Here is a 16,504-nt window from a genome sequence, read left to right as displayed (position 1 = left end):
AGTGATTTGTGATTGGATTATTTCTGACTGCAGGGTTCAGTGACGCTTCCTGTCTTTTGGCGAAAACAGATGCAGTCACTGCCAAAATATTTAATCCTCCTAATACTCATCAACGACACATGGAGACACTGAAATTTCTTTGTATTTATTACTGATGTTTTTGCTTGATGTGTTTGTCATCTGTCTGACCTACTTCTTCTAAATAACTCTGTCAAGTCTCTGTCAAAACTTTATTAACAACAGCGTAGAAAATATAAACTTTCAAATCAGGTTCCTCTGAATCTAACTTGATTTGGGTCTGAATTTAAGGAGATAAGGAGATTGAATTTACAGTGTATCAGAGCTCTGTCAGGTCATCACATGTTAATAACGGGCCTGTGTGTTTGTTGTGCAGCCTACTCCACCCCCACCACGTCTCCAGCTCAGCGGTTCGTCAGCGTCGGACCTCGGGACCCCGGCTTTAACATCCCTCAGCAACCACAGGTAACCAACAAACACAGGTCTGTCAGCTGCAAACATGTTTACAAACATATAAACATGTTTATTTCTGCTGTAAAGTTTTAACATGGGAGTCTATGGGGACTAATTCACTGCTGGAGCCTCTGCTGGATGTCAGAGGAACTGCATCTTCTGGCCTCATTTTCAGCATGAGAGAGCGTGCTGCGCACACATGGTGTACCTGTGCTGGTCAGTGTGAAACTAGAGGAAGCAAAAAGAGGTCAGACACCCATCAGCCAATCGGAGAACAGGATTTTGGGATTTATAAACAAAGACATTAACAGGGAAAGAAGCAGCGCTTCACTTCAGGCCTGAATCATTTACTGCAGGGCGGGTGGTTAGTGAACACAGCATCCTCATTGGATACTGTGTGTGTGTGTGTGCAGGCGCGCGCGCGCGTGTGTGTGTGTGTGTGTGTGTGTGTGTTTGGGGGGGGTCAGGGTCTGTTTGCCAGCTGATTTATGAAGAGAGTAACGATTGGGCAGCCTTGACTTAACTCATCCTGCACGCACACACAAACAGTGAGGTGGGAGTCCTCTGTTGACAATCCAGACATGCTTGATCGCTTTGGTGTGTGTGTGTGTGTGGTGGCCCGCAGTGAACAAGGGTGTCGATTTATCGACTCTGTCACACACCAGCGCGCGCACACACACACTCTCTCTCGTGAAGACATGAGCCAGGTGTTTGTCACCGCTGCCAGAAACAGACTTGTGTTATTTATTCTTTCTCCGTCTCTCGGGGACGATGTCGCGCTCCTCGAGTGATGAGCAGCTTCTCCTCCAAAGGTTTCCTTTCTGGGAATGAATTTAACCGTCAGTCATCAGAAAAATACAAAAATATCCAGGAGAATTTTTGTGTTTTGTTGGAAAATAAAGAAAATTTGGTCCTTTTTTTTTGTTTTATTTCTGCTTCAGATTCAGCAGGTTTGGAAAACGACTCACAGCTTTTTTAGGAAATGTGGACGTTGTTTGGAGAGTTTAAACACAGTAGAGAAGAAGACATGTTTTTAAAGCCAGCATGTATGTTTTTTAAATAAGAGATTTATTATTTTTGGGGGGGTTATGTGATGGTGTTTTGGAGGAAAGTGGTGATATTTTAGGGTGGAGGTGGACATGATGAGGAAGGATTTAACATCTTTAACATCACACTTGGGCTGGATTAGGTCCTCACACATGAATGTAAACACGTGTGAGTGTGTTTACATTTATATGTGTGTGTGTGTGTGTTGGGGGCAGGGGGGGCAGCTGGCGTTGTCTTTGTGTGAGAGTGGGCGTCATGCCCACACAGGTCAGAGTGGTGGTTGCCCATGGTGACAAGGATGGAGGGAAGACGCCGAAACTAACACACACATACACACACACAACATCAGGGAGAACACGGACTTGCGGTGGGACACTGGGTCAGAAAGTCAGTGCTGAGCCATGCTGTCAGCATCACTGGGAGGCGAGACAAAACACAAAAGTACAGAAGAACCACAGCATGTTCTCTCCCAGGAGCTCCAGAACCAGCCCAGAAACCACAAACGCACTCTGAAGTGCTCGTTTTCTGCTTTTCTTTTATTTCCTGTCAGATATCTGCTGTTCCAGTCGTCAATGTTCACATCAAACACGATCAGAGTTTCTGATACTGAGCTCAGTGTACAGCAATCTCTGCGAGCCCAGAGCTCAGCCACATCTACATACTCAGGTTATCACAGCTTTTTCTACTGTAGCATCAGGATGATGTTGCATAGAGAAGCCCCACCCACCCACTTTGGCAGGTGCCAATCAGATGAAAGCTAACTTGAGAGGCTGAAGCCAGAAGAAGATGGGGAAGATATTTTGAGCTGTGAATCATGCAAAGCTACTCTGGAAAGATCCAAGAAAAATATTATGGAGCTGTAAATGAGCAAAGCAGGTCCTCTTTAACGTCTTTTATGAGCCCGTTCTGAAGGACAGCTTGTATCTTTAAGACGTCAGAGGCGTTCACAAAAACCTGATGCTGTGCAAATGACAGCGAGCTGCAAAACTCAAAGACCTACATGAAAATCCTGCTTTTATTTGTGCCATAAGGGACACAAGTACATTTCACAGTCTGTAATTTTAGCTACTTTGATCATGTCTGTAATTCAGACATCAGGACTCAATCACGTGGACTCAATTACCAGGAATCACACAACAGGACTCCAGGACTCAAACATCAGGGTTTGGACACCAAGACTCAGATATCAGGATTCGGACATAAGGACAGACATCAGTTCTCAAACACCAGGACTCAAACATCAGGACACTAGGACTTGGACCACAGGACTCCGATACCAGGACTCAGATACCAAGATTCTGACACCAGGACTTAGACATCTGGAGTCACACATCAGGCTTCTGAACTTGTCTTTTTTATTCAATGAATATTTGTCTATCATCCATCTCTCTCCATCTATCATTGCTACTGTTTCTGTCTTGTCCTGAGTCAGCACTTCTCCAAGACTCACACACTCACTTAGTGAGTCATGATGTGGGTGTGGTGTTTGCACTGCATACGTGTGTGTGTTCAATACGAGTGTGTGTGTTTTAGATTCACCTTGCAAATCGGACACGGAGACGGTGGATGACTACACACACAAAGGGGAAAGCACCCTCACTGCCTCCAATGAAACCCTACCACACAAACACACACACACTTGTATTGATCAGGTTATGGCTGGCTGTGGTATCACGGTGTGTGTGTAAATGTTTTAGTGCCAGTTTTTCAGAAATGAGATTCTTTTGAACTTTTTAGACTCTCAAAGACACAAGTGACTTTTTGTTAAACTGTCATGATATCAGGGCTTTTTCTCCACATGGACATTCGTACGGTGAAAGGTCGCTGTTGGAAGAAAAGAAGAAAATAGTCTTCATCACCTTTTGCTTTTAAGATAAGATAACCTTTATTAGTCCTACACGTGGGAAATTTGTTTTGAAACTGCCCTTGAGTTCCTCGTGTACCTCACACAGTTTTTCAAAGCTAATACTTGTTTGCTCCACAGCTCTGGTTGATAACTGGTTTTATATACCTCTATATCGGGAAATCTAAGAGATCTGTTGCATTAGCTTTGGTTGAGGCACACCTTCCTCTGCAGCAAATGACGGGCAGATGACACAGAGTGACTGTCACTGAAATCTTCTCTCTCTGAGTGATCGATAAGCCGTCATACTTAATCAATATGTTATCGATATCTCTGGTTTTTCACCGCTTTTAGACTGGTGCTGAACGGTGATTTAGACTGGTTTTACTTGTTACTTTGGATTGGTTTTAGACATTGTCTTGAACAGCTTTTAGAGCGTCTTACAGACTTCCCTGGATGTTCAGGATGGTTGTTGTGCTGCACAATGAATTACTTCCTTGAAGCTAAGAGCCACAGACAGAGTGGGATGTACCAAGGTGGACAACACATTGAGATTGCTGAGAATATGAAAAACATGGAAAAACAACATCAGATTGCTCCTTTAAAATCGCCTTCCTTCTTTCGCTGTGATGAGTTTCTACAGTCTGAATCACAGCTGTCAGCATCAACCCACTGTGTGGTAACATTACTCCACACACACACACACACACAAACACACTCTGTCTGGCCTGTGAGAGTTTCATCTTCTGAGTCTTCTCAGGACAGAGGGAGGAGCTGCAGTGCAGCGAGCAAGCGAGAGGCCGAGAGACACCGATAGAAACAGGAAGAGAGAGAGCGAGGTAGAAAAGTCTCAGCGTCAGCAAGTTGTATTGATTAAAAACTAACCTTCCAGTCTTCTCCTCTATCACTACTGCAGACACACACACACACACACACACACACAGCAATAGAATTACAACGAGTCAGGAGCAACTGAGGTCTGAGTGCAGAGAAACCCTGCAACACACGCACACAAAGAAAAAAAGGAATGCCTGATCCCGCGTGTTTCATTTAACTTTCACTTTAAATTCAAAATCCAGAAGCACATTTTCTAAAAAATGTACATTCTTTAAGTGTGTGTTTTGTTTTTATTCCTTTGTGTGTGTGTGTGTGTGTGTGTGTGTGTGTGTGTGTGTGTGTGTGTGTGTGTGTGTGTGTGTGTGTGCGTGCGTGCGTGCGAAGAAGTGCCGAGTGGGACGGGGAGGAGAAAGTGATCGAGAGAGGATGAACATAAAGAAAGAAACGGTGGGAGAGGATAAAAGAGGCGGGGTAGTGGGACGGGGATGTGGGGGGGTGATGCGGTTGCCTTGGCGATGGTAGTCACGTCCCGGGCCGTCTGGTTGTCCTTAGCAACCAGACATGATGTAACGCAGAGATGAACTTGAACTGGACGGGCCAGTGAGGAAGAGGAGGGAGAGATTCATGAACGATGCACCTTTGGCAATCGATACGAGCCTATCAGAGATGGATTACACACACACACACACACACACACAGAGTTTTGTGCTCCTGTGTCATAAACTCATACCCAGAGAGGAGAAGCAGCGTTCTGTGTTTGTAGTCCGAGAACCTGACAGTCTGACATCAGCCTGTTGTGGGTTCGACTAAATCAAGCCCCACTGGCATCCCCTAGAGGCAGCAGTGTTCATTACAACCACAGGATTATCGTGCTGGAAAGAGAATATCCTGAGGATAGCATCAAATAGCAAATAACAGAAATCCAGCCTGGAGGGACTGTTTGAGGTGTACTTAAAGGAGGCAAAGTCTTTTAATTCCCACAGTGTATCTGTATTATTGGACAGCAGCAGAGTAGCTCGGCATGATACAGGGTTCAAAATTATCTTCTTCTATCTCTTTACACTATGCTTTAGTGCACCACCTCAGTTTATGAACATGCTGTTTTAGCTCCTGCCCCTGGGAAAGACTTTCTTCTGATTTGCTGCTACTCGTAAATGGAAGGGTTGAACATGCTTATATGGTGATCTCTGTTGGAGACTATTTAATCATATCATATCTCTATGTCACACAGACCCAATAGAAGAAAAAAATGGATAAATTGGTCTCAGAAAGTTGACTCTGTTCATCTGGACAAAGCGTTTCCAAGTTTCTGAGATTTCCTTACCCGGGAGATTGAGCATCCATCAAGACGTGACTGGGTGTTTAGAGCACTCTGTAGCCTAAGCTTTTAGCTCACAGTGATCACTGTACATACACTGACCTCATAAACTTCTAAAACTAAATTTTTTACACCTTTGCACTAGGGCTGCCACGATTAGTCGACTAATCACGATTACGTCGGCTATCAAAATTGTCAACGACAAATTTAATATTCAACGCGTCGTTTGAAGCTTTGTAAGATCCTGAAAGACGCAGGAATAAGTGGTAGGATTTAAGAGTTTAATAACAGACTGAAACAGAAGATGGCAGCAATGCATCTACAGCTGCCGCTAAACCCCGAAGAAGAAGAAGCAGTCTCCGGTATCGTAGCTGTGTCCAAATTTAGGGGCTGCATCCTTCGGATCCGATTATGTTACAGCGACGCAACGAAGGCTGTCCAAATTCGAAGACTTCTCCAAATGCGGCCGACAAATGCGTCCTCCTTTTCCCCAGATTTGAAGGATGGGTTGGGTGTGTCCTTCGTGGCCCAACCTATCCCAGAATTCATAGCGCGGCCCAGCCAATTCTAGTTTCCAACAATGGCGGCAACTACTTAGTATTAATATTACTCGTATTACTCTTTCTGGGTCACAAAATAAACTTTTAAGATATTTTCAGGTGAGAATGTAGCTGTGTAAACTTCAAATATCTGCTCGGTTTATCAAGACGTCACATATTTGTAAAAGTGCTCCGATGTTTTTTGAGACGTCTGTTACCCACCAGCTCAATAGCTAGCCGGGGGGTTCAAGGCTCACTAGAGCCAGTGAGAAAACCGGACTCCCGGCACATTGTTTTCAAACCCCCCGCAGTCTTTCGCTACTCAGGTTAAACATGATATATAAGTCACTTAGATAACTTAAAAATAATAATAATTAAAATTAATTATAGTTTGACTTTTTTCAGTATTTTATTTGTTCCTGAGTAAATTGGTTTTGCTGAGATTAAAGTTCTAATTTTCGCACAGCTGAATAAACATCAAACAGAAAACTGATTAAACAGAAGTGTGAGATGGTCGAGAATTTACTCCAGTGTCCTGTTATATTTTAGATAGCAAGGAGCAGACGGCTGAGTTTATTATACTCCACCGAGATAATCTGCAAATTTCATTAAAAGTTTAATAAACTATCATCTTGTCTTTATTTTTAGTTAGCACATAACTTAAACACTTCAAACTGTAAGCTAATGATAGCTATATAAGAGCAGACGCATGCTGATGCAATAAGCTGTATGTTTTACGTCCAATGGATGCATGATCTGATTAGCCGACTAATCACAAAAATAATCGGCGACTAGTCGACTATCAAAATAATCGTTTGTGGCAGCCCTACTTTGCACCCATATAACTGAGAGGAAGTATGGAAAACTTCATATTTGCCCTTTGTTGGGGGCAGCCCACCAGACACCATCAGCATATATTTTTGTCACCTGTCCTACAAAAACAGGCAGTTAATGCTTTAATTTTAATCCATCTGGGTCCCAACTGTCTGGAGGTTGAATGTGGGTTTGTTTGGCCTACTGTCAGTGTCAGAGTGAAGATCATTCATGGACACACCTTTTCTGGTCTTGTGTTGTAACAGGATATATTGAATAACAGTCTCACTTATTTCAATCTAAAGAAATAATTCATGTTTCCTCAAAGACATACTTGAGTTATCCTGAATTCAGGAGAACACACATATTTAGTTTGGCGCTACAAGCTAATCCACCTTAAGATTTATACTGTAACATCATGAATCCTTAAGTAAGTTTTTCCATATTCAGTTTTTAACCACAGTTTGGAGAATTGTTTCTATAGCAACAGGAGTTGAATGTATCATCTGCATAGAAAAGTCCATAAACTTCAGTCACAGTGTCATTGGTTTGTGGCCAATAACAAACCACACAACAAGCCGTCCTGGAGGCTGCACGGTGGGAAGATTTCATACAGCCTTAGACTAATCTTTGAAACCTTAGTGATATATGTGTAACCCCGCTGATTGGTTCTGGGTAAATTTGGACGACAAGTACCTGCAGTCGGGATCGTCCGGTAAGTGGTTGCTAAAGCAGTCCAGATGTTAACATCTGTTTTTATCTCTCCACAGTGGTACCTGGGATAAGGACTCCAGAGGCCCCTCCGCCCACCTGTACGACAGATCGCTGCAGTCTCCTCTCCGACCTTTCACCTTTGATGCCAGCTGTGACAGAAAGCCCAGTCTAACCTATCCCTATCCCTATTCCTTTCCTGTTCCGCCTCCACCAGCACCACACACAGGCTCAGCAGCATCAGCATGGCTACAGCGGATCAAACGCACCGTGACCCCCTGCAAACTGTATATCACAGACATCCGTGCAAACGTATGGTTCACACCTCAGTGTCCATATACAGTGCCAGACCCCCCCCCCCAAATCCAACCAGGTTGATAAGTACGTGGGCGACCTGAGCCTTTGGGAAAGACTGAGTCACAGAGCTTCTGACGACACATATGCTCTCCCATCATCCTTTGCAGCGGGTGCATCCGTGGACTTACAGTCATACGAAACCCTCCCCACACTCATCACCTGCCCCCCCGTCTGGAGTCCGATGGTTTGGGGGTTCGTGAAGTTGGGATGTGGCACAGTTGGTACGAGGGGCCACCAACATCGCCACCACCTGAGCCTTCACGGACTTCCTGGGATGGACTTCACGCCCCTCGGTTGCTGGCAGGTCAGGGAGGGGGAAGTTGGAAGGCTCTTTGAAAGGACATGGACCTGGATGGATGTGGAGGTGTGACGGGTGCAAACAGACGCCCCCACCTGTTTCACAGAAATAACAAGAACTTCATGTGGAGGGGGGGGGGCTGTGACGGGCGACTGGGTGGAGGGTGGGTATAATCGTGGGGTTTTAGGGTTTAAGGTTTTCTTTATGTGAAGTGTTGCGACCAGATGCTGGTGGATCCGAGTTTGTTCCTCTTGGATGCTTTTTGGCTTCACGGCTCATTGATTTTTCTCTTTTCGCCACCATTTCAGCCTCCTCGTCCTCCACCATCCACCCATGGGGGTGAAGCTACAGCATGCTAAGAGTGGGCCGAAAACTCTGGTGTCTGAATCGAGGCAGGCAGATAGGAGAGAGAAGAGCAACTCAAACTTTACCAGTGAAATATTGATCATGAGGAAAGTGCAATTTTGTTGGCTAGCTGTTGGATAGTTAAATATCTTTGTAAGATAGCTCGTTGAAAACAGTTGATGAAAAGTATATATAAATATATATTTTTCTTCCTAGTCCGCTCACACCTCTGGGACTCTAAAATAGCGGGGTAAAAAAGACAACCACACAACGCTGAAGTCGAAACCACAGCCGGGTGAGAAATAAGGCGAGCTGTATTCACTTTTATCGTTTCTTCTTTGTCGTTTGTTCATCGTGTGAAGCTGTTAGATGGTAGAATGAGAATCCCTTTAACAAATATCATTTTAAACAATCAGTCTTTTAAAGCAGCTGAAGTCTGCGCTTCATTTTGTTTGAGGAGGGAAAAATACGCCAAGCGGTTAACTTATTTTAATGAGCACATCGTTTTACTTTCGATCCGAATTTAATGAAATCTGGAGAAAAAGTACCATGTGAGTTTAAGCTGAAAATAATCGCGTGGTTTAATCTTTTAACGGGTGCCGCCCAGTAAGGGCCGGCCCTGTGATTGGCTGGGTCTCCTAGAGGTCGTGCCCAGCCAAAAGCACTTATTCCCGCAGTTGGCCAATAGGCTGTGAGTTTGTAATCAGGGGTTTTGGTTTAGCTATGAAGAGGTAGAGCAGAGGGTAACTCTCTGGAAGCTTTCGTCCACAAACAGACGGCCGACAGCGCTTCACGTGCAACTCAGCATTTTATCGATCTTGAGTTTTGTTTTTCCTTTCCTATACTATATATATAAATATATACACACACACACACACACTTACGACCATCCAGCGTTGAACAAAAGTGAATTTAAGTGAAAAAGTTATTTAAAAAAAAAAAAAGAACAAAAAAATGCATGTTCTAGTGTTAGTGACAGATTTTTCCATAGATGATGTAGTTAGTGAGAAAAGACACTATATTGTAAACCCAACATCCGGCACTTGCCAGCAGCCGTCTATTAGTTTCCTCTTGCTGTCCTTCACAAACAACCAGCTCTCTTCGCTTCTCGTCATCTCTCCATCCTTTTTATTTCTCCTTCCTTCCTTTTCCTGCCACAACAGATCAGTTCTGCTTCGGTTTCGAGACGTTCATTCTTCCGTTTGATCTCAGATTGCACGGAAACACGTGTTCCTCATCGATGTGCCTTGAGCTTCAATTCAGTCCTGAGAGGTTTCATGAGATCTGGCGTGGAGAGTCGTGATTGGTTGTTTCTTTCCTTTAGTTTTCCTACTTTTCCTCCATACCCGAGATGTCGTAGAAGGCATTGAAGCTGAGGAGGAACCCTTTGTATTACGAGCTCTCGGGCCTGCGTGGCGTTCTGCCCCGCCCTCCAACACCTGCAGACCCGAGCAGATGAAATCTACACCAGCTACTATCAGCTCCATGTGCTAACAGCTAAAAGCACGCTGAAGTTTGGTGGAATGAGCACCCAGTGCGAGGTCATGTGACGTGATGATGTCTGGTTTGAACAAAAGGAAGTGAGCAGCACGGTTTGAGCCAACAGTTCTGCAGCTAAAAGTAGGTTTCAGGAAGTGCAGAGGTCAAAGTTCAGGGTCTCTGGCTTTAGCAGTTTGGTCTTAGTTTTACAGCTGAAAGTGTTCAGCCAACAGTTTCATGATGGCAGACTTTTCAGTAAGTGAGCCGACCACATCACCTAATGAGCAAAACGTCATCCAGGTCTTGGTGGTCTTACGCACTTCACCTGAAGGCAGCTGGACTTCTTCTTAAGGTTCCTCACCTCACTGAGAGGCTTCCTCCATCCTAAAAGTTAATGTGGAGTCCTGGTATTTCTCTCAGGACCTCCTCCAAGGTGACAACCTGAGACTCCCTGTTTCTAGAATGGAGGAAGTGTATCCTTTAGAAGTAGGATGAGGAGTTCACTCCTCCTGCTCCTCCACATCAAAAGGAGGCAGCCGGGGTGTCAGGCACGGCTCACCTCAGAGATTACATATCTCGGCTGTCCTGGGAACCAGCACCGCCGCTGTCCTTGGAGGTGGCAGAGGCAAGGGAAGTCTGGGCCCGGCCCCAGATAACCTGCAGAAAAAGTCGAGCAGCTTTAATGATAAATGTTAACAGAGCAGCATATTTGTTCGCCATGAGCAAAACAAAATGTGAACGAATTAACACACCGACAGGTTTTAAATATCACTCTGGGTCACCACACCTGAATCAAATGATAAGTTCATTACCAGGCCTCTGGTGGTAATTTAGCCATTTAAATCAGCTGTGTTGGATCAAGGAGACATCTAAAACCTGCAGGAAACCGGCCCTATTTTAAAGCCTGGTTAGGACACTTTTGGTCCAATGCATTCCAGACCAGCTTGTTACAGGTGTTTAGATGGTCACATGATTCTCTGAGAGTCTGCTACGCCTGGTGTGAGTAGGCTGTCACTGCAGGTGTGCTCATTGCACTGACCTTCACGCTCGTGTTGAAGGGGCAGACTGCTCTCCTGCGATGACTTGCGTCTGTTGCTGCGATCTCTGAACAGCAAAAAAACGTTTCTTTCACGTCTTCCTGTTTCCATTTTCAGTCCGTCAGTTCGTCTACTTTTGTTCCCACATTTGAATAACAAGGACATAAAATATGCAATACCTGCTTGCACTCAGACTTACGTAGTCTTCTGTTTCGTCTGTTTTGTGTTTGTTTTTTTCTTTCAACCAAAGTTAGCGTGCATGTGACTTCTGTCATGCTCCATGGTCAGTCCCTGAAAATGGTGAAGCCCCGCGGCGCCGCTCAGGGTGATTTACTCCGTTTCTTCCTTCCTTCCTTCCTTCCTTCCTTCCTTCCTTCCAGACAACCACAGTCTGACATCCGGGTCTCTCTTTCCCAAATCCTTTTTATTTGATTCCTTTAGTTGCCTCCGACAAGTCCAACTTCTCGTCCATCGTTCGGAAACGTTTCCGACGCCACTGCCCGCCTGCTGTGACGGCGCCCGCGGCTGTGACGGTCGAGTGGTTTCTCTTGCGGGTGCCGTGTTTCTTCCTCGTGTTTGTTCTGTCTCTGTTCTTGCCTACCCTTTAGCCATGAGTTGGGCATTAATTATCTGCACTAAATATGAAATAAATAGTGAAAAGTATGAAATTTAAAAAATAAAAAAAATAAAAACAGCTTCCAGGGCTTAAAGCGAGTGAAGGGAATAAAATATTGCACGGACATTTTTTTTGAAAGTGTCAGAAAAACTAAAAAAGCAGCCTAGCATCTAATCAGCGACGTACGGCTGCATGTAAGATAACAACCCAATTGCACCGTTTTTAAAGACAGAAGATGATATAAAGCAATAGTTTGGGCAGCGTGTTTTGTTCTCGTGTTGTGTCATTTAGTTCAGCGGCGAAGAGACGGGCGGTGGGCAGAGCAGCAGCTGACTGCAAGACTTGTTTGTATGTTGTATAGTTTTATTAATTACACTGATTTTAAAGCTGCCCTATTTTCTAATGCAGGACTTTTGTAACATTGATTAAATGAGGAAAAAGTAGTGTTGTGAATTTTCTGATCGTTTGTATCGAGGCCACATTACTAGAACTGGTTGGTTTATTTTCTGGGAACTGGACTTGAGTTGAAAACTTTCCTGTTTCCTGATTTGATTTCTTAGTTTTTCCTTTATTTGTTTTCCTTTTTTTGTGTATTTAAGGACATTTCCTCTGTTGATGGTTTAGCATATTCCTGCACTTACACGTTTGGGCGCTGTGGTGATCAGACCTTTGTAAATGGATGTTACAGTATGCTGTATGTTTTTGAAGGTTCTTTGTTGCATCAGTGTCGATGAAGCTAAATCCAGTAATTCTGAGGAAAATTGGTAAGAAAAGCGAGTTTTTTATGCATTTTTAACATTTTCGTTTTAGGCAGGAGACAATGACATAGCCAGCCAAAGGATGCCCCTACTATAAATGCATCTCGGCATCTTTTTTTGTGTTCACCATTCCATGCGGGAAAATAAACAGCTTGATTATGCAACATGATTCTTTTTCTTTTCCATCTGTTTCTTTCTTCACTGGCCCACAAGATCACCACCTCCTCCTCACCCAGCCCTCCTCGAGCCTGGAGGTCCGCTTTGATCTCCGTCCATCCACACATCTGCCGCTGCTCCTCACATACAGTCAGCAGGTATCAGCCGGCGAGCGGCGAAGGCCGGCTTCCAGCGTGCTCTGAGGTCCCGCTCGCGATGTTTAGAGTAAACATTGAGAGGCGAGAACGCCAGCGAAGCTGCAGCTGGCGCTGTGGCCTCTGATTGCTTACAAGGGTCAAAGCGTCACGATGGCCACGGTGGCAGCAACGGTATTGTCATTGCCAGCCCCTTGCTGGCAGCGCCGCCATCTGTGACAGGAAGCAGGAAAAAAATCGCACGTTAACGTCAGTCAGTCAATGTGTCGTTATCCTGCTGCTAACACCACACGTCTAAAGTTCAGTCGGGTGATTGAAGGAACGTGATCGGCAGAAACGGTTAAAGTTTAGAAGTTTAGGATTTTTACACGAGTCCACCTGTATCAAATTTTTTCTCACTCTAATGTAAACCAACTGACTCGACCAATCAGGTAGTTCCGTCACCTTTACAGTTTTGTCTTCGGAGAGGACGCCGACAGCTGCCCCGAGTGGTTTTACCGCTCGTTTGTGACTCAGATTCTAACTGCAGCAGGTTCCTGTCGTTTCATCTACGAGTCTGAGCTGCGCAACGTCACAGAAAACGCACAGCGAGCCAAAACCCGCATGGTGCTGCTGCGGTGACTGCACGTCCGGCCCGCAGCTCGTGTGCTCAGCGTCGGTGTGTTTTGAGTTCAGGACAGACTCAATCAGCGGAGCAGCAGTGGTCACGCTGGAACTCGTTGGAGAGACCCGGCTCTCTCACCCACCACACCTCCTTTACATTAAACCACCAGCAGGGGCGTTTGTTCGAAACACCTCACCCGCCTGCAGCCTCCTCCACTCCACTCACCCCCACACAATCATCCAAAGCTACCAGACAGAGAGCTGGAGTCACAGACTGAAAAACTCCAGAGGAGAGCCGCCGCCCGTGTCTCCTCCTCCTCGCTGCTAACCGTAGATCCTCGGGTTGGAGGAACCGTGCCGCTCCATCAGGAAACAGGGTTGAATGAAGGCCGCGCTTTTTACGCTAATGCCTTTGTTGTCTTCACGTTTGTCCAAATTCTCCTGGGCAGCGATTAACCCCTCCCACCTCACACACCCACCCCCGCCACCCGAGAAACACATCAGACCGGGCGCCGTGCGAGTCTGCGGGTCGGAAACAATCCGAAGGGGAGTCGGTAGAGCCAGGTGTTTTTTGTCCACCCAAGGGTGAAGGCAGAGCACTCTGGTGGGATCCGCCCCCACGCTTCGCTCTAAACCGAGTCCAAACGTTTCCCACGGAGCAGGAGGAAGACATCTTTCAGCACGTCGCTGTGCCGGAGCGCCAGCCAGGAAATCAGTACAAATGGCTTCAGTTTAGAGAAATGAAGGAAAGTCGTTGGACGCGAGGCAGGTAGCACTGGAGCTGCTCTCCGGCGCTCGGCTGTAATGAATCACGGTGTCACTGTTCCTTTGCAAAGATATTTATTTATCCTGCAAACATTACAAGGTGCTAAGTGTTAAATGGAGCCAGTGAAGCTGAGCTAAGCTGCAGAATGGGACAATTTGAACTCGCCATCATGCTTCCTGACAGCGTATCACAGCATAGCAGTCTAATCTGCATGAGAACTATGCACTGACTAAAAACAGACACCCACACGTGCACGTGGCACGGTGTGGCACGGCAGCCCATGTGCGTGCGCCCGCCTGCTCGCCCACGTGGACTGGTTTGATCTAAAATCTTCAGCCTCTGCCTTCTTCTTCTTCTTCTTCTTCTTCTACGGTCGGTCCTTCCATTTCCAGATCCCAGCGAGTTAAACATGTGAAAAGAAAAGAGAAACCAACCAGCATATTACACGATATATCAAAAAAGATCAAATGTAGTGCCTGTGAACTCCTGTATTATAATGCTCTTCTGAATACTGATCCAATAATTGTTTGTAACTGTTGACATTTCTGAACACCAGTAGCCTTTGCTGTCTGTCAGGCCCCTCTGATTATAGCTGATGTACAATAACCATGAGATATAACTGCATGCTCTTCCATAATCGCCTAGTAAGCTGTGACGAAGACGACAAATGAGAAAAAAAAGACAACTTCTGTTTCTGACCTCTCCCTGTACGCCTCAAACTGACTCACCTCCTCTCCTTCATCCTCCTCATCCTCTCTCATCCACCTCTTTCTAATGGGCGTGCCACCATGATGACTGCCCCAGGCCGGCGCCGGCGGCCTCAGCCCCGCCGGGTTTCAATCCGACAATCTCCAGTGAACTTTTTACATCAGCAAATGCCCGGCTGGCCTGGCCTCCCCACCTCCTCCCCTCCCCCTGTGCATCCATTGACCAGCAGAAATCTGTATGTGGCTCTGGGTGAATCCCCCTCCTCCTCCTCAGGCAGTTTCCTGTAGGAGACCGAATCGATGGCCTCGGCCTTTTTCTGCAGCGCTCAGCATTCTCCAGGACCGAACCCCCTCCTTCCTCCGTCTCCCTCGGTGGGGCTTCAAACGAGCCGCTGCTCCTCCAGGATGAGAAGGGTTTAGACGGAGGAGGTGGTAGCTGCACCTGGGAGACCCCCCTCCTCCTCTCCCACCTTCTCCTCCTCCTCTCCCAGGCCAGCTGGGGTCGATCGGCTCGTCTAGCTCACCTCCAGTGGCTCCTGCGTCTGTCGATGCCGCTCGGCTCTTTGAAACCGAACAGCTCCTTCGACTCGTGCGTCTCTTTCAGACAGGAAACTTTCTTGATGACCACACGCTTTTGTTAGAGGACGCCGCCGCTCGATTCGCCTCCCGCCTGCTTCACTGCAGCCGGTTTTCTAAAACATGCTCTCCTGTTTTAAACTCTTTATTCACATCTTTCTTTCTGAGAGCTCCTCAGTGCACAGCTCTGCACAGCTTAACCCTCAAACAGCCTCGACATACTGCTCTGTTTGTGTTCTTCACCGTTTCCTTTTCCTGTGACGGATGATCTAAAATGTTTTCATGTCATTAATGAAGGATAATAATAATGAGCCAACCCGACTGTCTGAGAACTGCAGACAGTACAGTCTAAAGATTAAAGTCACAATCAAAGCAGCATTTCCTGTAAAAATAAAAACAAAATAAATAATCTGCTCTAAATATCTTATCCATTTAAACATGTAGTAACAAATGAAATAACTGCAAACTTGCTATTACATTGCATGTGCAATACATTCTGGGCCCATGACATCATCAGCCGTTGGCTGATGAGCCTCCAGAGTTCAGCTGCTGGTTGTGGTTTGAATTTCTGTCCCAAAGGGAACAGTGATATTATTCTGCACAGCAGAAGAGGAGAGACGATGAAGACAACTTCCAGAGCAGTCGCTGTGCTCTCAGTACTTCTGTCCTGAGGAATGTGATGCACAGAAAGACTCACAACAGCAAACAACATTAACGTCCTGTCAGGACCACGAACTTCGTCACGCGGTGATGCATGGTTCCCGGTGCAGGTCAATACGGTTGGTGGATGTAGACGGGGAAAAGAAAGTGGTCACTGCATGAAACTGCTCATGATCAGGTTACGGGTCATGACCTCAGCAGAGAGACAAGCTGCTGCTGCGGCTGATGATGATGAGTTTATTGAATATTTTTTTGGATTTTTTTTGGGCATAAATTATGAAGACAAAATTCACCAAAATCAAATAAATAAATATTTAATCTCACCGACTCAAACAGAACTACAAATCGACACAAACTTACACCAACGTGAGTTTTCATCAGAGTGCTCCAATGTCTCCTGATCAACGTGCAC

The 16,504-nt window shown here is 45.7% G+C and overlaps 1 protein-coding gene across 8 annotated transcripts in view; it reads left to right on the top strand.

Annotated features, from left to right (window-relative positions):
- The window catches only part of nfia (nuclear factor I/A), a 144,838-nt gene extending 136,446 nt beyond the window's left edge, over window positions 1–8,392 (top strand). For 7 of the 8 annotated variants that reach the window (XM_086284759.1, XM_086284758.1, XM_086284760.1 and 4 more), the window contains 2 exons: window positions 395–483; window positions 7,639–8,392. In XM_086284759.1, coding sequence (XP_086140885.1) covers window positions 395–483; window positions 7,639–7,653 — 104 coding nt within the window. In that variant the 3' untranslated portion in view covers window positions 7,654–8,392. Of the gene's footprint in view, window positions 1–394; window positions 742–7,638 lie in introns of those variants that run through there. The other variant, XM_086284757.1, reaches the window with a different exon arrangement.
- The last annotated feature ends 8,112 nt before the right edge of the window (window positions 8,393–16,504 follow it).

The sequence above is a fragment of the Aulonocara sp. 'chitande type north' Nkhata Bay genome, linkage group LG23, assembly GCF_057382095.1.
Source record: "Aulonocara sp. 'chitande type north' Nkhata Bay isolate Kocher_YH1m ecotype deep benthic linkage group LG23, A_spYH_male_GT1.1, whole genome shotgun sequence".
NCBI classification, from domain to species: domain Eukaryota; kingdom Metazoa; phylum Chordata; class Actinopteri; order Cichliformes; family Cichlidae; genus Aulonocara; species Aulonocara sp. 'chitande type north' Nkhata Bay.
The sequence above is the reverse complement of the archived record's forward strand: the minus strand, read 5'-3'. Positions and strand labels throughout refer to the sequence as shown.